This window comes from Heptranchias perlo, chromosome 16 (assembly GCF_035084215.1).
Source record: "Heptranchias perlo isolate sHepPer1 chromosome 16, sHepPer1.hap1, whole genome shotgun sequence".
NCBI lineage: Eukaryota > Metazoa > Chordata > Chondrichthyes > Hexanchiformes > Hexanchidae > Heptranchias > Heptranchias perlo.
Window position 1 is genome coordinate 23,402,648 of NC_090340.1, and position 24,112 is coordinate 23,426,759.

At 39.8% G+C, this 24,112-nt stretch overlaps 1 protein-coding gene across 4 annotated transcripts in view; it reads right to left on the bottom strand.

Annotated features, from left to right (window-relative positions):
• Positions 1-23,672, bottom strand: part of LOC137333589 (centrosomal protein of 72 kDa-like) — a 49,374-nt gene extending 25,702 nt beyond the window's left edge. For 3 of the 4 annotated variants that reach the window (XM_067997808.1, XM_067997805.1, XM_067997807.1), the window contains exons 1-5: positions 23,450-23,672; positions 13,358-13,485; positions 11,881-12,073; positions 4,449-4,548; positions 3,044-3,144 (exon numbers count right to left, since the gene is read on the bottom strand). In XM_067997808.1, the coding sequence (XP_067853909.1) occupies positions 3,044-3,144; positions 4,449-4,548; positions 11,881-12,073; positions 13,358-13,485; positions 23,450-23,522 (595 nt within the window). In that variant the 5' untranslated portion in view covers positions 23,523-23,672. The remainder of the gene's footprint in view (positions 1-3,043; positions 3,145-4,448; positions 4,549-11,880; positions 12,074-13,357; positions 13,486-23,449) is intronic. The other variant, XM_067997806.1, reaches the window with a different exon arrangement.
• Between the last annotated feature and the right edge of the window lie 440 nt (positions 23,673-24,112).

Below are 24,112 nucleotides of genomic sequence, written 5' to 3' on the forward strand. Positions count from 1 at the left end.
TGGTATATGCCATGTTAAATATTGCTCAGGGTCAGATATTGTACTAGATGTAGTAGATGCAGTTCCATAAAACCTCGCTTAGAATATGTGATTTGTAGATAGGTGCATATTCAACTCCAAGTGACAGAGACTAACTGCGGAACACTCCACAGGACAGTCATATGTTCCAACGTGTAATGTCAATTTAAAGCTCATTCTATCAAATAATTTCGGATGGCAAAGTAACATGAAATGCTGAAAGGACTGTTACTGTCCAGTTAACAATTAGAGACGTTAAATACCCAAACTGAAATTTTAAAAAAATATAAAATCAGTCCAGAGCTAATTTTTGATGATGATCTGGCAGTCTTTTTTTTAAAAAACAAGTTGGTTTGCAAAGGAACTGATTCTTCTTTACCAAGCAATGGTTCACCAGTTAAAAAAGTACCTAATAAAGTCTGAGATTTTTTTAAAAATTCGTTCATGGGATGTGGGCATTTATTGCCCATCCCTAATTGCCCTTGAGAAGGTGGTGGTGAGCCGCCTTCTTGAACCGCTGCAGTCCGTGTGGTGAAGGTTCTCCCACAGTGCTGTTAGGAAGGGAGTTCCAGGATTTTGATCCAGCGACGATGAAGGAACGGCGATATATTTCCAAGTCGGGATGGTGTGTGACTTGGAGGGGAACGTGCAGGTGGTGTTCCCCGTGTACCTGCTGCTCTAAGTGGTAGAGGTCGTGGGTTTGGGAGGTGCTGTCAAAGAAGCCTTGGCGAGTTGCTGCAGTGCATCCTGTGGATGGTACACACTGCAGCCACTGTAGCCACTGTGCGCCGGTGGTGAAGGGAGTGAAGGTTTAGGGTGGTGGATGGGGTGCCAATCAAGCGGGCTGCTTTGTCCTGGATGGTGTTGAGCTTCTCGAGTGTTGTTGGAGCTGCACTCATCCAAGCAAGTGGAGAGTATATCTTAAAATAGGACAAATTACTGAAAGTTTACTAAATATTTTCCAACAGTTGTATCCTGAAATTGGCCCATAATTTGCTGTCAAAATTATAGTGAGGCTAATGGCGCTCGCCATTATTTATGCGCAAGTGCTACAGCAACTTCAGACGAGGGGTAGACACGCTGTTAAATTCAAAAATCCAAAAGTTGCTATCTGAGTTGCACCACTCCACCATTAGCTTCACGAAAATGGCATCTCATTGTCTGCCCCACCATTGAAATGCATTGAATGGCAAGAAGTTGCTGTATTTGTGTGGATGACGAACTAAACTCGCCACAGAAAGTTAAGTCTTGTCCATTTCAGTCTAAATACCCTTTTAGCGCTATGCTAAGTGTTAATTACTGCCAGTCAACCCCTCTGGCACTGAAAATTAACTATTACAAGTGTGGAGTTTCATTCCTTCAGGTTTTAATTGTTGTTGGAGAATTTAAATTTATTTTTTTTTTAAAAACGTTTCCTTTCTGTCTCTTTTCTCTCTCTTAATCCAATCTTTCTTTTCCTCTCTATTTCTCTTTCTGTACCTGATTTAACATTGAATTCATCCACTCTAATTTACACTTCCTTCTCAGTCCTGACGCTGTTAATCTGGTTGGTTATGGAGATACACAGTTGCTTGCCCTGTTCACTCAGGTCTCAGATGCCCTGTTACCCTCACTGCGATGTTATCAGCTCACACTTCCAGCAACTTGCCACGCAAAAAAATTTTAAAATCTAAATGTGCAAGGGCAAGTCTAATTAGCTGAAGACTCTGTTAGATGCCCTGCTACAGTAAATTATGGCCCATTATGTTTCTGTTAACTGTGATCTGGGCTTTGAGGTTTGGATATTTCTCTCTAATTCTGTAATTGAGCATTCATTCTCGTTATGATGGCTGTTAGTTGATTGTTTAGCGATATGAATTTGGCAATGGGAATCTCCATTGGTGCTTTTTAATCAGTCTGTCCTGTGCCATGGACCCAGTCCTGGAGAGCTGTATGCTTGGGGCTGCCGCTTCCAAATCAGAGAAAGGATTTGCAGGTGTAACTTGAGTAGAGTGTATTAATCCACATTCCCTGTGAAAATTTTTAGTGACTAAATGCTTCAGTGGAATTTAAGCAGCATAAAAATGCTGTAATGACACACATGACGCATACACATTCCAAAGGCCTCGTCAGAAATATAATTCTGTGCTTACTTTGATCCCTATGGCAACACGTTTATTTATTATTAGCCTACCAAGCAGATGTTACCACGACCCCATAGAGATCTCTGTACTGACCAAATGAGGAACCTTGCTACTAAAAGTTGTTTCATTTTCTTTTGCTGAATATCCAACATTTATAAAAAAGTAATATTAATAAATTGTTTATAACTGTATCCAAAGCTCACCTCCCCCAAACTGTACACCAGTTTATGTTTTTAACTGGCTAAACTTTGATCATACCAGTATTGATATAATTGTTGCACTCGGAAGCCAACAAAGTTTAACGTTGTTTAACACCACAGCGCAGAAAAAATCAGAAGTTATTCTCGGATCAATCTCACACACCTGGCTCACACTGACCGAGGTACAGGAGCATGTTGTCCGCCAGCCCTCTCAGCCATAGATGGCTTATGGCCTGGGAGAAAAACTGAGATATAACAGTTTGCCCTAAAATTGCAACAATATAGTTCCTTTTGGTTTCCACTGCCTCGGGTCTAACCTTACACCGACTATTCATCCCAGCAGCACCCAAGTGTGGAGCAGGTAGAAGACCAGGCTGGATAACTGAACAATATGATTTCCAATATGAAATTACAATTTACGGCTAGGAAAACATGCTACATCACGCTAAAGCAACTGCTGCCGATTAAGGTAATGAGTAAAACAATGTAACTATACTGTGTTTAATTACAATATTGTATTACACTAGGTATTTTACATAAAAATGCAGGTATTAAATCTAAACAATGTATAGATTGTAAGGTTAGACCCGCAGGTATTAAGTCTAAACACTGTTTAGATTGTAAGGTTAGACCTGAGGCAGTCATTCTTGATGGTCAAATATGCAGCGCTGTAGTGCAGTGTAATAGACTACATCTGCTTACCAGTATTAAGATCTGGTGTAGCATCCCACTTGTATTTCAATGATGAACCTACTGAGTCCTGCTCATCTTTGTCAAATGCAAAGTTCTTCTTTACATGTTCACTGAAATTAGTAGTGGGACAGAAATAAAGGCAAAATGAAATCAGCTACACTCTGGTTCCAGCCAAAATAAGCATTCAACTATCCACTGTGGAGGCATTTAAAAATGTCCGATTCAGATAAATTTAATTACACAAATGGTCGCCTCTGCGACAAAAACCCCCCCACAAATGCTGGAAATCTGAAATAAAAGCAGAAAATGCTGCAAATGCACAGATCAGTCAGCAGCTGAAGAAAAAAGGTTCACGTTTCAGGGGGGATCTTTCAGCAGAATTTCTTTGGTGAAGGGTCACACCTGAAAACATTAACCTTTCTCTTTCAGGCGATGACTGACTTGCTGTGCATTTCCTGTTCTTTCTCGTAATCAAACTGTCAAGTATTTACTACAGCATTGCCAACATGATTTTGAACGGGAGCCCCGATGTAATGCTAAAAAGCTGCCCCGAGACGCAAACTCTGATGCTGTGCTGACATTCCTTTTGAGATTTCCGAGTGTTTGCAACATTGCTGCTAGTTGTTGGTTGTTAACTCTAAACCACAGCACTGTGTGGTACTTGCAATTTCAGAGTCTCACTATCTTATGCGAAGGCCACTTAACGATTCATGAATTAAGCTAAAAAGTGGAATAAGCTGCATTTTCCATTACTCCCCATTGGGCATCCTCTTTTATATTTTGACTATTTTTCCACAGAAGGGATTTGGAAAAAAGTTACATTTAAATGGTGGGTTTTTAAGCAAAGTACATTCACACAAGTTTTAAAAAAAGCGCTGAGATGAAAGGTGGTTAAAATGCTAATGGTCTCAGCATTAAAGTTGGTTCCCCAAAGACTGTAAACAGTCATTAATCTGTCTCGGTAATTGCGAAACATATCACATCCATTGTGTTGGGAGTTCCCTGGTTCTGGACACTTGTCTACCTGCATTTTCTACTCCTTATTTACAAGATTTAAACATATTCAATAAAAACTATTTCTGTAGCATTTTCTCAGTGGAATTATGATTAGTTACACTGTGCTGAACTAACTGAATATATTCAGTAGGTGAATTTTTTTTATCTATTAATCAAATAAACAAACATTCAGGTATATTAAGACCAATGGAATAAAATACAATCTTCTAATTAAATGCATGTTCAGCATCTCCTGAAATAACATGGTTACTATCACTTTGAATGACTCCCAGATCATTCAGACCAACTTTCTTTCCTTTGCACAATGCAAAAAGGCAGCTAAAAAATCTCACCCATCTGGCTGTATTCTTAGATAAATGTAGGTGTGTATATATACAGAGCAGAATTTTCCCCCTACCTCTCTTCTTCTTTATCTAAATCTGTTGCCTCCTTTTGCTCCTGTGAACTGAAGTGAAGTTGGGCAGTTTTTCGCTCACTCTCCCGGACAGGTCTGTCATCTGTTGATGACAAGTAATATCTGGACATATTTTAATTAATATCTACAGTACAAAAAAAAAATCCACAGGACCTGAAAGGAACCTCCCTGATCAAGAGCCCATTCGCTGAAAGATCGAACAAAGTTTAAGTACTCAGAGGTACAATTAGTGGTGCATGCTGATTACTCACAAGGTAACCATAGCAACAGCTACTATATCAAATCAAACCACAAGCCATGTATAATTTGGCAATGTACAAGTACTACATCATAAATCTCCCATCCCCCAGTCAGTCCGTGCAAGATGCTTTGGTAGTTATTCAATTGTCTATCTAAACAATATCAGAGATCACATATCATCACATGGTAGGCAGAACATAGGAAACTACCAACATTATTTACCAGCCAAGCTGTGGGGGATTAATCTCAATAAACAGAAAATAACAGAAAAACAAGTTACTTAGTAAGATTAATTTACACTGGTATGTTTAGCTTGAAACCAAAACAAAAGAAACAAATCTGATGGGCCATGCTTGGACTTGAAAAGGGCACAACTCTTGCCACTGCAGACCTGGAGCTATTCAACACTAATATTATAATATACTAAAGCACATTACTCCCAGTACTGCATCTTTGCCTGGAGTTGTTTATACATAAAACTGGTTAACCCTTTAGTTGTGGTTTGGAAGAAGTGGAAAAAAATCCCCGAGTAACAAATGATCTTGGTATCTTCTAAGATACGACTGAAAAACATGCAAAATCTGTAAATATTGTACATTTCTTAAACAATAAACTTTTCTGACTCATTGCACTTGGTCCACAGAGAATCCAAGCTCACATACATACACACACCATGGGAGTGTGCACATTTATGTGTAAACTCCTTATCTGTTTCAAAACTAGAGTCAGCCATAATCAACTGCAAATTTAATACCAGAAATACTTCAATTCAGTTCCTTCTAAAAGCAGCCCAAAAACTCTCCACCAGCTAAACATGCAACAGCATCCCACCAGAAGTGTGTTTTCCAAGATCATGAGGCTCCAGATCAGCTCCCAACTTGTCTAAAATGCCAGCCCCCAGAAGTGAATGAAGCCACTCTGGGACACAAGCAAAAATGACCATCAGGAAAAGACTCACTGGTCTATCCAGCTTGTCCCTCACAGTTGTGCTGTCTTATGCATCGCAATACATACACACCCTACCATCCCAAAGCTATTTGATCTCCTGGGAGAGGCAAAAACCAGATTAAAAAATCCCAGGCTAATTAGGGGGAGGAACTGAAAAATTCCCCTCCAACCCCCTTAGGTGATGAAAACAAGTCCAGGAGATTACATTGGCTCTGCTTTATGTTATAGGATACCTACCTCTTTTACGAGGTGATCTCCGCCCCAGCCAGAAACAGCTCTCACTTGAAGGAATACAGTGAAACAGTGTTCACAGCATGAGCCGGCAACCTGTTCCACAGGTCCACTATTCTCTGGGAAAAGAAGAACTGCCTAACATCCAATCTAGTTCTGCCCTTACATAACTTGTAAGCACGACCCCTGGTCCTCCCTAACCTATTTAGTTGATCTAATTGGTCTACATAAACACAATCTAGCCTCTTCATTATTTTATAAACCTCAATCAAATCACCCCTAAGTCTACGTTTCTCTAAAGTATAGACCCAGCTTGTTGAGCCTATCTGGATGTTTTAAACTTGGAATTAATCTTGTGGCTCTCCTCTACACCTTTCCAAATCTCAAAATCCATCACCATAGTTAGAGACAAACACTGGGAACAGTATTCTAACTGAGGTCTAATCACCTGCAGGCAATGCTTGCATTAATACTGTAGCCAAGGAGAGAAGAAGAGCCAAATTACCAGATAACTGTGAAAAACAAATTCAACAACATTGTAATAAACAAATATATTTCCTCTTGGAAAGACATGGTTTAGAGGAGCACTTTGAATAGAAATTTCCTCCTCCTTTGGCTTTTATTTCCCTAGATAGATGGATTCCAAACTATAATCTCACAAATATTGTAAGTTCCCAATTCTGTTTATATGCCATGGCATGTGGACAATTATATAACCTATTAACCTTTCCCAAGTTTACATATTTTATTGAAAAAATTCAGAAAATGTACAAACATTTTGCATGTATACTGGGTTCCACCCACCATTGTTGGGTCTCCAAAATCAGGTGTACCAAATCAGTTCTATTCAGTCCCATTGTGCAGAATTTCTGATTTAAGTATAAAATATTTTCAGATTATTTTTATCTTTAATGTTAATCACATTAATATTGTTAACTCACAGCTATATTTACTTATAGATTATAGTTTGCATCAATGCAAATCTGAAACGACTTTGCAATGCCACAAGATCTACAGCATAACTTGAGGGTAGATTTTGTGACATTGCAAAGCGGCATCCGTAAACTGATGGCACTTCAGAGTTTAGTAAGTGACGCAAGAAGCACCTTGAGGAGGTAAAGTCACACTGCATCAGCTCAATACCAGCTGCCATAGAACGGCAAATGGTGTGAAGTTAAGAGTAAAAGAAATTTCAGATGGTGGCTTAGAATCCCTGGGAACTTTTAAACATTAGCAGAGACACAACGGCATCAGCAGTTCAATAACATTAAAATATAAATGGCAGTTCAGCACGAATGAGTGGATTTTTGCTTTCCCTTACATGAGAGCAGATAACCAGTTCTACTCATAGGATTAGGCCGTTCAGCCCCTCATGCCTGCTCCGCCATTCAATTAGATCATGGCTGATCAGTATCTCGACTCCATTTACCTGCCATGGTTCCATATCCCTTAATACCATTACATAAGAAACAGGAGCAGGAGTAGGCCATCCGGCCCCTCGAGCCTGCTCCGCCATTCAACAAGATCATGGCTGAATTTCTACCTCATCATCATTTTCTTGCATTATCCCCATATCCCTTGATGCCTTTAATATCTAGAAATCTATCGATTTCTGTTTTGAATATACTCAATGACTGAGCCTCTACATTATGAGAATTCCAAAGGTTCACCACCCTCTGAGTGAAGAAATTGCTCATCTCAGTCCTAAATGGCCTACTCCTTACTCTGAGACTGTGACCCCTGGTTCTAGATTCCCCAGCCAGTGGAAACATCCTCTCTGCAACTGCCCTGTCCAGCCCTGTAAGAACTTTGTATGTTTCAATGAGATCACCTTCTTCTAAACTCTAGAGAATATAGGCCTAGTCCACTCAATCTCTCCTCATACCATAATCCCACCATCCCAGGAATCAGTCTGGTGAGCCTTTGTTGCACTCCCTCTATGGCAAGCATATCCTTCCTTAGGTAAGGAGACCAAAACTGTACACAATACTCCAGGTGCGGTCTCACCAAGGCCCTGTATAATTGCAGTAAGACATCTTTACTCCTGTACTCAAATCCTGTAATAAAGGCCAATATACCATTTGCCTTCCTAATTGCTTGCTGCACCTGCATGTTAGCTTTCAGTGACTCGTACAAGGACACCCAGGTCCCTTTGAACATCAACATTTCCCATTCTCTCACCATTTAAAAAATACTCTGCATTTCTGTTTTTCCTACCAAAGTGGATATAACTTCACATTTTTCCACATTATATTCCATCTGCCATGTTCTTGCCCATTCACTTAGCCTGTCTATATTCCCTTGAAGCCTCTTTGCATCCTCCTCACAACGTCATCAGCAAACTTGGAAATATTACATTTAGTCGCCTCATCCAAATCATTGATGTAGATTGTGAATAACTGGGGCCCAAGCACCGATCCCTGCGGTACCCCACCAGTCACAGTCTGCCAACCTGAAAAAGACCCGTTTATTCCGACTCTCTGCTTTCTGTCTGTTAGCTAAATCTCAATCCATGCCAGTATATTACCCCCAATTCCATGTGCTCTAACTTTTTTCACCAACCTCCTGTGTAGGACGTTATCAAAAGCCTTCTGAAAATCCAAATACACCACATCCACTGGTTCCCCCTTATCTATTCTACTAGTTACATCCTCAAGGAATTCCAATAGGTTTGTCAAACATGATTTCCCTTTCATAAATCCATGTTGACCCTGCCAAATCCTACTATTATTTTCTAAGTGTCCTGTTATCACATCCTTTATAATAGATTCTAGCATTTTCCCTACTACTGATGTCAGGCTAACAGGTGTGTACTTCCCTGTTTTTCTCTCTTCCCTCCTTTCTTAAATAGTGGGGTTACATTTGCTACCCTCCAATCTGCAGGATCCATTCCAGAATCCATAGAATTTTAGAAGACAACAACCAATGCATCCACTATTTCTACAGCCACCTCTTCCAAAACCCTGGGATGTAGGTCCATGGGATTTATCGACTCAGTCCTATTAATTTCTCTAGTACTTTTTTAAAAAAATAATACTAATTTCTTTCAGTTTCTCATTCTCACCAGACTCTTGGTTCTCTTGTATTTCTGGGAGGTTTTTTGTGTCTTCTTCCATGAAGAGAGACACAAAGTATTTGTTTAATTTCTCTGCCATTTCCTTATTCCCCATTATGAATTCTCCCATCTCTGTCTGTAAGCGACCCACATTTGCCTTCAACTGTCTTTTCCTTTTACAGTCCGTTTTTATGTTTCTCGCTAGTTTACTCTCATATTCTATTTTCCCTAACAAAAATCTATCGATCTTAGTCTTGAAACCTCCAATTGATCTAGCCTCAACAGCTCTGAGGGGAAGAGTGTTCCAGATTTCCATTACCCTTTGTGAAGAAGTGCTTCTTGACATCATCCCTGAACAGCCTAGCTCTAATTTTAAGATTATGCTCCCTTGTTCTGGACTCTCCCATCAGACGAAATAGTTTCTCTCTATCTATCCTATCAAATCCTTTAATCATCTTAAACCTAGGAAGATAGGAATAGGAGTAGGCCATTTCGCCCCTCAAGCCTGTTCCGCCATTCAATAAGATCATGGCTGATCTGTGACCTAACTCAATATACCCACCGTAGCCCTATATCCCTTAATACTTTTGGTTAACAAAAATCCATCAATCTCAGATTTAAAATTAACAATTGAGCTAGCATCAATTGCCATTTGCGGAAGAGAGTTCCAAACTCCTACTATCCTTTGCGTGTAGAAGTGTTTCCTAACTTCACTCCTGAAAGTTCTGGCTCTAATTTTTAGGCTATGTCCCCAAGTCCTTCACTCCCCAACCAGCAGTAATAGTTTCTCTCTATTTACCCTATCAGTTCCCTTTAATATCTGAAAACTTCAATCAAATCGCCTCTTAATCTTCTAAATTCCAGGGAATACAACCCTAGTTTGTGTAAACTCTCCTCGTAATTTAATCCTTGGAGTCCAAGGATCATTCTAGTAAAACTACGCTGCACTCCCTCCTATATCCTTCCTAAGGTGCAGTGCCCAGAACTGAATACAGTACTCCAGTTGTGGTCTAACCAGGGCTTTGTATAGCTGTAACATTACTTCTACCCCCTTGTATTCTGGTCCTCCAACTATAAAGGCCAACATTCCATTAGCCTTTTTGATTATTACTTGTCCATGACATTTTATGATCTGTGTACAGGGACCCCTAAGTCTCCTTGGACCGCCACTGTTTCGAGCTTTCCACTATTTAGAAAATACTCTGATCTATCCTTTTTAGGTCCCAAGTGGATGACCTCACAATTGCCTACATTGAAATCCATTTGCCACTGTTTTGTCCATTCACTTAATCTATTAATATCTCTCTGTAATTTTATGCTTCCATCTATACTGCTTACAATGCTACCTATCTTTGTGTCATCGGCAAACTTGGATATGTGGCTCTCTATCTCATCATCTACGTCGTTATTAAATACAGTGAATAGTTGAGACCCCAACTCAGATTCCTGTAGGGTACCACAAATCACGTCCTGCCAGTTTGAGTACCTGCCCATTATCTCTACTCTGTCTCTTCAGTTAGATCACCCCTTAATCTCAAGGGATTACAAGCCTAGTTTATGCAACCTGTCCGCATAATTTTAGCATTTTTAGCCCTGGTATCATTCTGGTGAATCTGCGCTGCACCCCCTCCAAGGCCAATATATCCTTCCTGGGGTGTGGTGCCCAGAACTGTACGCAGTACTCCAGACACAGTCTAACCAGAGTTTTATACAACTGTAGCATAACTTCCACCCCTTTGTATTCCAGCCCCCTTGAGATAAAGGCTAATATTCCATTAGCCTTTTTCATGGAATCATACAGCACAGAAGGAGGCCATACGGCCCATCATGTCTGTGCCAGCTCTATGAAAGAGCTATCCAATTAATCCCACACTCCTGCTCTTTCCCCACGGCCCTGCAAATTTCTCCTTTTCAAGTGTATATCCAATTCCCTTTTGAAAGTTACTACGGAATCTGCTTCCACAACCCTTTCAGGTAGTGCATTCCAGATCATAACAACAGAAGTTGCTGCAGTGTATTATATAAAATGTACATACCACAACCACAGTGTGCCACAGGTGCTAAAAGTCTCATCCATGTTTTAATCACCACCTGGCTACAGCAACTTAAAGGGGCAGGCAAGCTTTAAAAAAATTCCTGGCACCAATGAAATAAAGCTACCGATGTTGAATTGATCTTTATTATTTTTTGTATCTGTCCACTACCTTTAGTGATTTCTGTACATGGACCCCTAAATCCATCTGCTTCTCCAGTTTCTAGCTTCTCACCATTAAGAAAGTACTCTGATCTATCTTTCTTTGGTCCAAAGTGGATGACCTCACACTTTGCCACTTTGAACTCCATCTGCCACAATTTTGCCCACTCACTTGATCTATCAATGTCCTTTTGCAACTTTCTGCTCCGATCTACACTCACTGTGCCACCTAATTTAATGTCGTCAGCAAACTTGGATATACGGCTCTCTATTCCTTCAGCTAAGTCACTGATAAATATAGTGAAAAGTTGAGGCCCCAGTACAATTCCCTGGGGGACACCACTAGTCACATCCTGCCAGTTGGAGTACATACCCATTATCCCTACTCTGTCTCCTACCTCCTAACCAATTCCCTACCCCTGTGTCTATAGGTTACCTCCAATTCCATGCACTTTCATTTTTGCTAACAGTCTCTTGTGTGGAACCTTACCGAATGCCTTCTGGAAGTCTACATAAATGACATCCATTGACATACCCTTATCTACCAAGTTAGTAACCTGCTCAAAAAATTCAACTAGATTAGTTAGACTCGGGTCTACTGGCTGCACATCAATCCATGCAGGTATAGTCTCAAACAGTAGTATAACTGCACTGTTATTAGAGATGGCAGTATGCAGTTTTTCAGATATATAAGTCTTTTTTGTTTTATTTATTAGTCAATCTGACATTGAATAACTCATGCTTACCCAACTTCTTCAAGTTTGGTAGTAGGCATATTACACATAGTCTGTAGTTCTCCTCATTCCTGGTTACTGGATTCAGCCGCAAGTCAAGCTCTTTCAAGTTGTTTAGGTGACGCAAACTGGAAATTTCTTTCGAAGATGGCACATTATTATAGTACAAGTTTAATTTTTCCAGTGAATGCAAACACTCCAAACCCTACAAAATCAAAAATAAAAGTGTATAAGACAAAGTAGTCATTCATAAAATAATTGACACTTTAGAGCCCAATATTGTACTTCCATACATTTCCCCCAAAAAACAGGTATATTCCTCAACATTTGAGATTAACTGCAATAAAAGTAAATTAAAAAACACTAAAAATACATAACAGATCAGTCAGGGTCTGTAAAGAGAAGAGGGGTTATGACAATTTCTAATTGCAAGATCCGATTATCTAAATTTTAGCTTTCAGCTCTGGGCCAAGAGCTGTGTCTTGCAGTCTTTGTGTTCAAACCCTGATTTGCACCTCGAACATGATTTTTCCTTTCTCTTCTGTTAATTCGGTACCAAAGGAAACTGAGAAGCGTTGTCTCCTACACCTTCAGGCTTGTCAACCCCCCCCCCCCCCCCCCCCCCCCATCACCCTCCACACATACCCAATGCTGTGCTCACATGAATAGAATTTTCCTGACCACAATGGGTCTGAATATTTGTTGGCCACCTCTGATGAAATGGCAAACTGCTTAACGTCTCTGAATATCCTAAAAGGCCAGGGTTGAGACAATAGGTCCTTGTTGTATCAGATCGAAATGGACTGAGTTACTGGCTTGACTGGCTTTAATACACATTTTCAATGCCTGTTGCCAGTAGCCATTCTAAATCTGTGCAAATTCACTTTGTTTTAAAACAGAACCCTTAAACATATCTCAAACCCAAAAACCCTTTTAGTGAAGAAATGAAAAAGATTAAAAATCTCAAAATGTGACACGCATTATATAAATGTGAGTTGATGTTGATGAATTCTGGAATGTCCACAAATATAAATCTGTCAAATCAGGAATTTCTGCTCAAAGGGTTTGTTCTCAAGCTATCTCAAAATATGGCGCACAGCAACACAAGCCAACAGATATATCAGTAAAGGTATAACTTTTTTTTTAAATGTATTCTCGGAATGTGGGCGATGCTGCCAAGGTCATATTTATTGCCAATCCTTAGCTGCCCTGAGAAGTTGGTGGTGGGATTTTTTTTAATATATCTCCATTTTAAAGGTTGAGAGATTTAGTGGAATTCACTTTCTCTTAATATCTTCTTATGCGTATCTTGGACATTAACATGATGCTGCTCCCCTACACAGAATATTGATCTGCCCTAAAACTGTGCACATTGCACGTTAAGTTTGCTACTGAACTCCATTAATAACTAATAATAAATTCTGATTAAGCCACATTTCAAATATGAAATTGGAGGAGCCTACTTACTATGAATGAACGGGACACTCACCTCCAGGCTGACAATGGAATTTCTCGACAAATCCAGAGACTTCAGTCTCTTGAAGCTCAGAAAAGCATCTCCAAGAGAATCAATTTTGTCACTGTAGCTTCCCTGCAGTGAGAGAGACTCCACTTCATCTAAGAAGAAAGTAAAAAGTTCAAATGCAACACTCTTTACTCCTTTACCAATTATGCATTTCTGTGTTACAATATGGACTGTTTATTCCATATCTGCATGAACACCATTATTGCAATTTATTCACAAAGTTCTGAACTGGAAGTGTCATCAAATGTACTCAAAAAATCTGCCTGTGAGGAAAAGATAACGCGCCGGAATTTGCTGAAAAAGTAAAGGTGTGTGAACGACACACACTGTCACTGATGTGCAAATCGGCTGGTAACTTGTGGCGAGGAAGAAATACCCCATGAATTGAGAATCGGCACAAGTTGCTAGACAATTCGCGCCGCTCTGCCGTGAGCTTCGTGAAAACGGCATCTCGCCCCTAACCTCCGTGAGTTTTATAAAATTGCTGCATTTGCGCATTAATAGCCCATTAAACATGCCACAGAAAGTCAAGTCTAGTAATCAATAGCACAAGTACTCTTTTAATGACGTGATAATTGTTAATGATTGCCAATCAACCTCTCTGGCCGAGAAAACGAACAATTAAAACCATGGAGTCTGATTCCTTCAGGTAGTGAATTGTTGTTAGCGATTTATTAAACATCAAATTTTAATTTTTTTTTCTTTCTGTCTCCTTTTTCTCTCTCTTTTAATCCAATCTTTCTTTCCCTCTCTTTATTTCTCTTTCTGTACCTGATTTGACATTGAATTTTCCCACTCTAATTCACCCTCCTTTTCAGTCCTTCCTCTGTTTATTTCTCAATCCTTAAATCTCATTAGTTAAGGAGATAGACTGTTGGTCCAGTCGTTCACCAAGGTCCCAGGTGTCCCGTTGTCCTCGCCGCGCCATTATCAGTTCACACTTCCAGCAACTCTGTGGGCAAAAAATTTGAGCTGAAGGGTGCAGGAAAATGTCTAACTAACCAGGCACACCCGTGAGATGCCCTGCTGCAGTAAATTCCGGCCCCGTATATTCTGAGAACATAAAATACATTCACAGATGTTAAACTGTAAATATCTCTTTAGTATATTGTATATAATCCAAACCAGTATACAAGATTCATCTACATTCTCTTAACAGCAGCCAGCAACAGGGATCTAATCATATAACACTGCAAAGCTGGACTCAACCGGTAATTTTGACTCAGGAGCTATAAATGTGACCATAGCAGAGATGTAGAAATCAGCTGGTCACTATTGGATTTTCAGGTTAAAATGCAATTCCAAGTCCCAACAATCAGACCCGGGAGAAAGTAAACCTGCAAAATGGAGTGGAGTACCACCGTGTGATTACAGTACTGTCATGTGGCTAAGTGGAATATCCATTGACAAGAACAACTTGCATTTATATAGCACCTTTAACGTAGTAAAATGTTCCAAGGCACTTCACAGGAGTGTTATCAAACAAAATTTGACACCGAGCCACATAAGGAGATATTAGGACAGGTGACTAAAAGCTTGGTCAAAGAGGTAGGTTTTAAGGAGCAGCTTAAAGGAGGAGAGAGGTGTAGAGGGGCAGAGAGGTATGAGGGAGGGAATTCCAGAGTTTAGGACCTAGGCAGCCAATGGTGGAGCGGTTAAAATCAAAGAAAATAAAATAAACTAATTTTGTTAACTTTGCATAGGTTACTCTCATCAATCAAAAATTATCTGCAAGATATGTGTTCTGCAAGATTGTGTTACAAAGGGACATTAAATTCTAAGACACCATAGGGTAGTTTTTGTGCCCATAATTGTGCTATTTAGGTTACAGTTCAAGTTTCCGATAAAAATCATTTGCATAATCACAAACGTAAAATCTTCTATGAACCAGCGCAATCAGGCAGCGTAACAGAACGTAATTGTTTATTTATTTTTCTTTCCATTAAAAAGTATTCACTGATGTATTTAAGATTGATAACCTGGTCCACTTTTATTAATACAGCTGAAAATGGGTTTGTCACAAAAAATAAGTATTTTTAATAAGGGTGTCCAATCCTCCACCTGTGAGAGACATGATTTAAAATCAATGATTTAAAGTGACTTAATAAAGCTATACTGAACCATTTACTACTTTCATTCATGTTCATGCATCGGTTTCTTAGTAAATTAAATATTTTTTGATATGAAAAAACTTTAAAAACGTGCCTACTAGTGCCTAAGAAAATGAGCGCAATTTGAAGAGCCTTCCCTAACCAGTGCAATCGGCAGAAACTCGTAATGTCGCACACATCATAATTCCGTTCGTGCACCAAACCAGTCTCTCTGGTGAAGATGCTGCTGAGGTGACGTCAGCTACCAATCACTTTGTATCAAGGGCGGGAGTTAAAGTTAGGGTGGACGGGAGCGTTGTATTGCAGATGTCGATGTCTAGTGTGGGTCAGCGGTACAACTGCTCAGAGTCCTATCTCAACAAATAGATAGTGTAACAGTTATATAAATGAGCCACCCAGCCTAATTCCACTTTCCAGCACTTGGTCCATAGCCTTGTAGGTCACGGCACTTCAAGTGCACATCCAGGTACTTTTTAAATGAGTTGAGGGTTTCTGCTCTACCACCCTTTCAGGCAGTGAGTTCCAGACCCCCACCACCCTCTGGGTGAAAAAATTTTCTTCAGCTCCCCTCTAATCCTTCTACCAATCACATTAAAATCTATGTTCCTTGGTTATTGACTTCTCTGCTAAAGGAAATAGAGTGGATAGGAAGGACCTATCGAGACCCCTCATAATTTTGTACACCTCAGCCTCCTCTGTTCCAAAGAGAACAACCCCAGCCTATCCAATCTTTCGTCATAGCTAAAATTCTCCAGTCCTGGCAACATCCTCGTAAATTTCCTCTGTACCCTCACTAGTGCAATCACATCCTTCCTGTTACGTGGTGACCAGAACTGTTCACAGTACTCAAGCTGTGGCCTAAACAGTGTTTTATACAATTCCAGCATAACCTCCCTGCTCTTATATTCTATACCTCGGCTAATAAAGTATTCCATATGCCTTCTTAACCACCTTATCTACCTGTCCTGCTACCTTCAGGGATCTGTGGACATGCACTCCACTCCAAGGTCCCTCACTTCCTCTACACCTTTCAGTATCCTCCCATTTATTGTGTACTCCCTTGCCTCATTCGCCTTCCCCAAATGCATTACCTCACACTTCCCCGGATTGAATTTATATCTTCCTGCAGTCTACAGCTTTCCTCCTCACATCAACCATACAGCCAATTTTTGTATCATCTGCAAACTTCTTAATCATGCCCCCTACATTTAAGTCCAAATCATTAATATATATCACAAAAAGCAAGGGACCTAGTACTGAGCCCTGCGGAACCCCACTGGAAACTGCCTTCCAGTCACAAAAACTCCCGTTGACCATTACCTTTTGCATCCTGCCACTGAGTCAATTTTGGATCCAACTTGCCACTCTCCCTTGGATCCCATGGGCTTGTACTTTTTTGACCAGTCTGCCATGTGGGACCTTGTCAAAAACCTTGCTAAAATCCATGTAGACTACATCAAATGCACTACCCTCATCTACCCTTCTTGTTACCTCCTCAAAAAATTCAATCAAGTTTAGTCAGTCATGACCTTCCCTTAACAAATCCATGCTGACTGTCCTTAATTACTCCGTGCCTTTCTAAATGACGGTTTATCCTGTCCCTCAGAATTGAATCCAGTAATCTGTCCACCACCAGGGTTAGACTGACTGGCCTGTAATTATTCGGTCTATCCCTCGCTCCCTTTTTAAACAATGGTACAACGTTAGTAGTCCTCCAATCCTCCAGCACCACGCCTGTATCCAGTGTTATTTATATAATAAATAGTGTAAATGCCTTTATATATACACACATACATACATATACATTTTCATCCCTTCATGATATAACTGATTTGAGTTTCCAATCAGAAAGCTTCAGCACACGAGGATTCAGTGAGGAGATGTGTTCAATTAAATGAAAGCTTTTCACCTGCGAATTGTGGAGAACTGTTACTTTGGTCTAAAGACAAACATATTTAAGGCATTGGTAGCAAATAACATTGGAGGGAGTCTACGATTAGTGCAATTAACAGTTTTTGTCACCATCCTATTCAACGTTAGCTTCTGAAGTAAACTACAAATGATCCCAAATCACCTGGCTAATCGTTTATCAATTTCTTTATTTCATATTTACAAATTAAGTAATTCTGACACAGATCATGTGTAATATTGTTATTAAAAGTCCTTCCACAATTGTGCTAAAATATACTTTCCAATCACATTGGTACATTGTAATCAAAGCAATGAAGTTGATTTAAATTGTTTTATACCACAGCTCTCAAAAAGCCCTCAGTTGCCCCAAGGATTGTCTCTTTTTAATCTTTGTCCGTTGCCTCCCTCAGTTCAGGTTCTTCATGACCAAACTGCTCCCTGCCTTACATATGGAGGCAGCCAAAACTAATGAGACCTGCAAGATGTACAATTGTAATGCAATAATTTTTTTAAACCATGAGGATTCAATAGCAGGGGGCAGGGGCTTTAATTAAACTGTTCCCTATCCCCAAATTCACAGTGGCTGATTTGACAGCTGTTTTGTATTTCTGACTCAATTTTAAAATTCTGATTGCACATGATTTATTTCTGTTTGAATCAGAGTTATTTAGCTGATTCAATAAAAAGCTGATTGGAATCGTTCCCATCAGATAATTTTTAATAAAATGTAATGAGACTGGTCTGCTCAATCCTAGTGCAACTTAAGAAAACCATTTCATAAATTTATCAACCAATATAACATTAAATTGTCACAATTATCCATTATTTTGTACATTTATTCTATTTGTTATATACCCTGAATAATGTTTTCTAAAAAGATGTTCTATTCAAAGTTGTGATCGTTTTATTACAGTGGCGCACACAGCCTTTATAATTGGTGCACAAACCCAAATTCGTTCCGCACATGGCCGAAAAAAATTAAAGGGAACACTGATGGCGAGTTTCTGCCGATTGCTTCTGTTTGAGGAGGGTCTCCAAATTAAGCTAGTTTTCTTAGGTGAAGAGACACTAGCCACGTTTTAAACATTTTTACATATTAAGAAATACTTAATTAAATCAGTCATTTTCAATTATTTAAAAATCAGGTTACTCACAAGTGGAGGACTCTTATTAAAAATGCTTATTTTTTGTGATAAACCCATTTTCAGCTGCATTAATAAAAGTGGACCAGGTTACCACTCTTAAATACATCAATGAATATTTTTTACAGCAAAGAAAAAAACGATTATGTTCTATTACACTTACCGATTGCACTGGTTCATGTAAGATTTTACGTTTGTGATTATGCAAATGCATTTTAGTGGAAACTTGAACTGTAACCTAACCAGTGCAAATTCAAGTGCAATTTGCCGATTGCGCCCAAAGCGGAAAATCTACCTTGTGTGTATATTTTAATATCCCTATATTTTCTCATCAATTTCCTCCCCTTCGCTTTTCTTGCGGGTGTTGACTCCTTCCTGGGACACGGTTCCCTGGGAACTGGGCACTAGTTGTACCTCACCTAAGTGGTCATTATTCATTTGTGAGCCTTGACAGTGAGAGTGATATTTTGATTGCGAGAAAACACTGTTTGATGAAAGCATTAGGCATTATGTACCAGGTTAAGTAAATATATGCATTAGCTGGTGTGAAGGAAACAACTTTCCCCAAAGCAACCTGCTGGCAACTTTCCAAAATCCAAGATTTTCTTCTAAAATTGCTAAAGAATGACTACATGGCCAAGTAAAACCTAAGAACCAAAATACAAGACACGAGTAATACTGCAATTAATAAGTACCTGTCAGCTTTCTGTACTAACAAATTGCTAATAATTTGGGCACTATTCATAAAAGACTGCATAAAGCTGTCTGCATATTATATTTGGAATTCATGAACTTTGTAAAAAAAAGTAATCAGAAAGGCTAATGGGATGTTGGCCTTTATCTCAAGGGGGTTAGGATACAGGTGAGGAAATGATGCTTCAGTTGTACAGATCCTTGATCAGACCTCATCTTTAGTGTTGCGTTCAGTTTTGGGCACCGAATCTCACAAATATGTTGGCCTTGGAGGGGGTACAAGCCAGATGCACCGGGGCTTTGAGGATTAAATTATGAGGCTAGGTTGCATAAACTTGGCTTGTATTCCCTTGAGTATAGCAGACTAAGAGATGATCTGATTGAGGTGTTTAAAATGTTACAAGGATTTGATAGGGTAAATAGGGAGAAACCATTTCCTCTGGTGGGAGAATCAAGAACAAGGGGACATAATCTTCAAATTAGAGCTATGCCATTCAGGAACAAAATTAGGAAGCACTTTTTCCACATAAAGGGTAATAGAAATCTGGAAAACTATACCTCAAAAGGCTGTGGATGCTAGGACAATTGGAGCTTTCAAGACTGAGATAAATGTAAGGAATCTTACAACACCAGGTTATAGTCCAACAGTTTTATTTGAAAATCACAAGCTTTTGGAGGCTTTCTCCTTCGTCAGGTGAAGCGTGAGAGTCCTTGAAGGTTACCGCATATATAGTCAGAGAACTATTCTGTTCTCTGACTATATATGCGGTAACCTTCAAGGACCTTCAAGATCTCTGACTATATATGCGGTAACCTTCAAGGAATCCCACACTTCACCTGACGAAGGAGAAAGCCTCCGAAAGCTTGTGATTTTCAAATAAAACTGTTGGACTATAACCTGGTGTTGTAAGATTCCTTACATTTGTCCACCCCAGTCCATCACCGGCATCTCCACATCAAGACTGAGATGGACAGATTTTTGTTAGGTAAGAGTATCAAGAGATACGGAGCAAATGTGGGTAAATGAAGTTGAGGTGTAGATCAGCCATGATCTAATTGAATGGCGGAACAGGCTCAAGAACTGAATAGCCTACTCCTGTTCCTATATCCCTATGTAAACAAAACAGCAGTGACTCCCACAAGGCACGGGAATGTCAGGTCAAACAAGAGTTACTGTTTAACAGACATGCTAGAATTCTTGAATCACTTAGTGGGTGATTTTAACCCCCAAGAACAGGTGGGTTGGGGGCAGGTGGGAGTTGAAAATAGTTGTTTTTTGGTTCGCAACCACAACCTGGCTTTATTTCCGGGTTTAACTTGGGCACATAAAAGTACAGGCTTCCCACTGGGAATGCAAAGTCTGAAAATGTTGCAGTTGCAACCCAGAGAAACTGCTATTTTCAACTCCCACCCACCGGTTCTTGGGGGTTAAAATCACCCCCTTAATGTAGACCTCTTTACAATACAATTTACATAATATGGTACAAAGAATTTCAGTACATTTCCATAAGAATATCCCCTCTTAAAAAAAAGTGAACCCATTGTTCATAGTGAACTAATTGTGAAAATATAAAGCCAAAAAGTAGTCTTATGTCCAAAACAATATCAACAGTTTAAATATAAATGTCAGACAACATAAGATGTCCACATCACATAGCCAAGAATTTAATCTCTTCACATTCTGGGCAGAAATCAGAAACATCATCTGGCCTCTTCAAACTTTTTGTTTATGTTTTACAGTACATGGAAATCTTTATTGTCCTGTTCAACATTTTTTATCTGTTCTTGGGCAAATTACAATTTAGCAACAATAGAAAAAACACCCTAAACAGTGAAATAAAGCAGTGCAAGAAATCACACATATACATTAACCATGTCTATGCAGCCCATGCAATGTCTCGTGCTCTGAAGAAACAGATAGGGGAAAAAGTAATATTATTGCTAAATCACATTCCTTTTTAACTCTGATATTTTTAAAATATGATATTTTTGATTAGACTTCTTTCAGGAAATGTAGTACAACTCAGCAAAGTGTAAACATTTTTACATTGAAAATATCTCATCAACTGTTCCAGAAAATATGGTAGGATTCCTGTGTACTCTTATCTCGAGTGGGAGGGAAATATTTTTAAAATTTCATTTTATTACAGATGCTAGCCCAGCTGCTCCCACCCGCATGTGGATTAGTTGGAACAACTGATGCAATAGTGGTCCTACTGAATGCATCCATCACCCACTAATGGGCTGCATGGGTCAGGCTACAAGTGGCCAAGAACACAGCTGCAATCTGCTCAGCCAGTCAGCACAGACAATCGTGGCTCTGTAAAAGTAGCAGGAATGCTACTATTCTGGTAACTAAATTACATTTATATTCAGCAGATTGTTGATTGCAGAATCACAATATTAGCAGTGGTTTGGCAGCCTTTTTGGTAAAGTAATAGCAAATTTCAACTCTTGACCACTACCTGTTCTCCCCCTCTTTGTTTTGGTCAGTCCTATAAAAGGAACTTCCCCCTTTCTGACCATACAATTCTGAGTCAGGGTCCCACCTGAAACATCAACCCATCTATGTAATTCAGATGCTAAACCATCAGCTGTCCATTTTTAGCACTCTGGTTTATTTTTCTCATCTCTGACAATTAAGAAATGCTGCTTTGATCTCCTTGGATTTTGCTAGTTGGATTAAAACACAAATGTCTTAACAATGCCAATATCTTCATTATTGTTTTTTGATTAACGATATTTCTTGGATTCTGTGCGGCTTTACAGTTACAGAGCAGCCACTGGTACAATCCACTTCCAAAGTTTAGAGCAATGACTATTTGCCATTGGAAGTTACAAAGCAAAATTTAGGTGCAAAGGAAGCATCAACTAGGGGAAACGTGAATAGCTCCAGATTTATAGTCGCAACGTTAAAATCAGGAGACTTATGTATTCCATAATGAGTCATATTCTGCACTGTAAAAATATACAATAGTCAGTCACATTCTTCCCCATTGTAATCATAATCACAATAGAAAGAAGACAATATTAGTGCTAGTAATGCATCTTATGGACCAAGAATGGGCAGATTTCCAGGTTAAAAACTTGATGCCCTTTTACACTGTCCTTGGCTAAACTAGTTTCTCTAGCATGAATGGGATAGCACAAACCTTTTTACAAAATCATAGAAATTACAGTGCAGAAGGCCTTTCAGCCCATCACACCTGTGCCAGTGCCAGTGCCAGCTCTTCAACTGGAGTCATTTACTCTAATGCCATTTCCTAGCTCTGTCCCTGTACCCTTTTATATTATTTCTTCACTTATCCTATTCCCTTTTAAATTATGTAATATTTCTGTCTCAAAAGCTATTTGTGGTAAAAGCAGTTTAGATGAGGCAATCCACCAGACAAGACAGTCCAGAAATTTTTTAATGCAAACCAATCTGAAAAAAATTAATTTTGTTCCCCCACTGGGTCTCATGATGCAGAAGTATTAGTAAACTTTGCAGTGTATTTTCATCATCAGCAAAGCAATTCTCAGAGCTCAAGTATTGATTAGAGAGCACGTGGGTGCATTGAGAGAGAGGCTCAGCCAGAAACAGTGTAATCCTACAACGCTATACTCAACGGGGAAATAATGCACTGCAGCAAATATCTGGAGTACAATTAATCACATTATAAGATTTTAAAAGTTAAAATTTAAAAAATATTGAGGGGATCTGTTATGTGATCACACATTGGAAATATATCGCCGTTCTTTCATCGTCGCTGGGTCAAAATCCTGGAACTCCCTTCCTAACAGCACTGTGGGAGAACCTTCACCACACAGACTGCAGCGGTTCAAGGCGGCGGCTCACCACCACCTTCTCAAGGGCAATTAGGGATGGGCAATAAATGCTCGCCTCGCCAGCGATGCCCACATCCCATGAACGAATAAAAAAAACATTCCTGTTTTCCAATTTGGTAAACTAACTCACCAGCTAAACATTGCCTCTTTAACTCCACCTGTTGTACTGGAAAAATGAACACATAGCAAGCTGATTTTTCCCAGTGCAAAGGGCATCACTGAAAAGTGATGGTGGGAAGCCAAAAGGTGGCCAAGTGAGTTGGGATAACGGTGGTTTCCATGGAGGTGTGAACCCTCTGCTGCTTCATCTCAACTACTCGGACAACAGGTGAACACCTTGATCTCGAGTCCAAAAGCCGCCCACCCCTTACCCGGTCTGAGGTTGCTCAGTTGGGCCTTGTCCCTGATCCATTCCTCAGTTGCCACCAACTCCACCGCCGCCATGTTCCTTCCTCTTCCCCTTTGTTTTTTTTCTTCTCTCACTTTTTTTTTTCAAACAATCACCTCAAACCGACGCCCGCGCTCCCAACTCAAACATCTCCACAGTGCGGCTTGAGAATGAAAGCCCCCGGGCAATTTCCGTTGCGGGGGCCAAGCAAGTACGACCGACTGAGCTCGACGCGCCCTCTGGAGGTGAGGAGTGAGAACTGAAGCACGAAGTTGTCTTGAGCTCGTGGCACGGACCGAGGACAGCGCACTCCGCAGGGACACTCGTTGCCGAGAGGCGGCGCGCGCAGTAGCCACAGCTTTTGCACTTTGCTGAAGCAGCGGGATATTATGACGCCAATAATGCAAAAAAGTTATATTTATATACCGCAAAACAATGCTTTAAACGCACTTGCCGCGGGGACAGTCCTGCGTTAAATGCAGACAAAAGGATGCATTAAGAAAAAAAAATGTTTTGGATTTCAAAGTCGCACGGATATCAACAAGTAGAAGTAATCCTGTTACTCTTTTGTTATTTTGAAGAGATCAGGTATAAAGAGAGACTAGTCGATCTTAATAGACGGGAGCCGCGTCTGTAATAGCGCTCC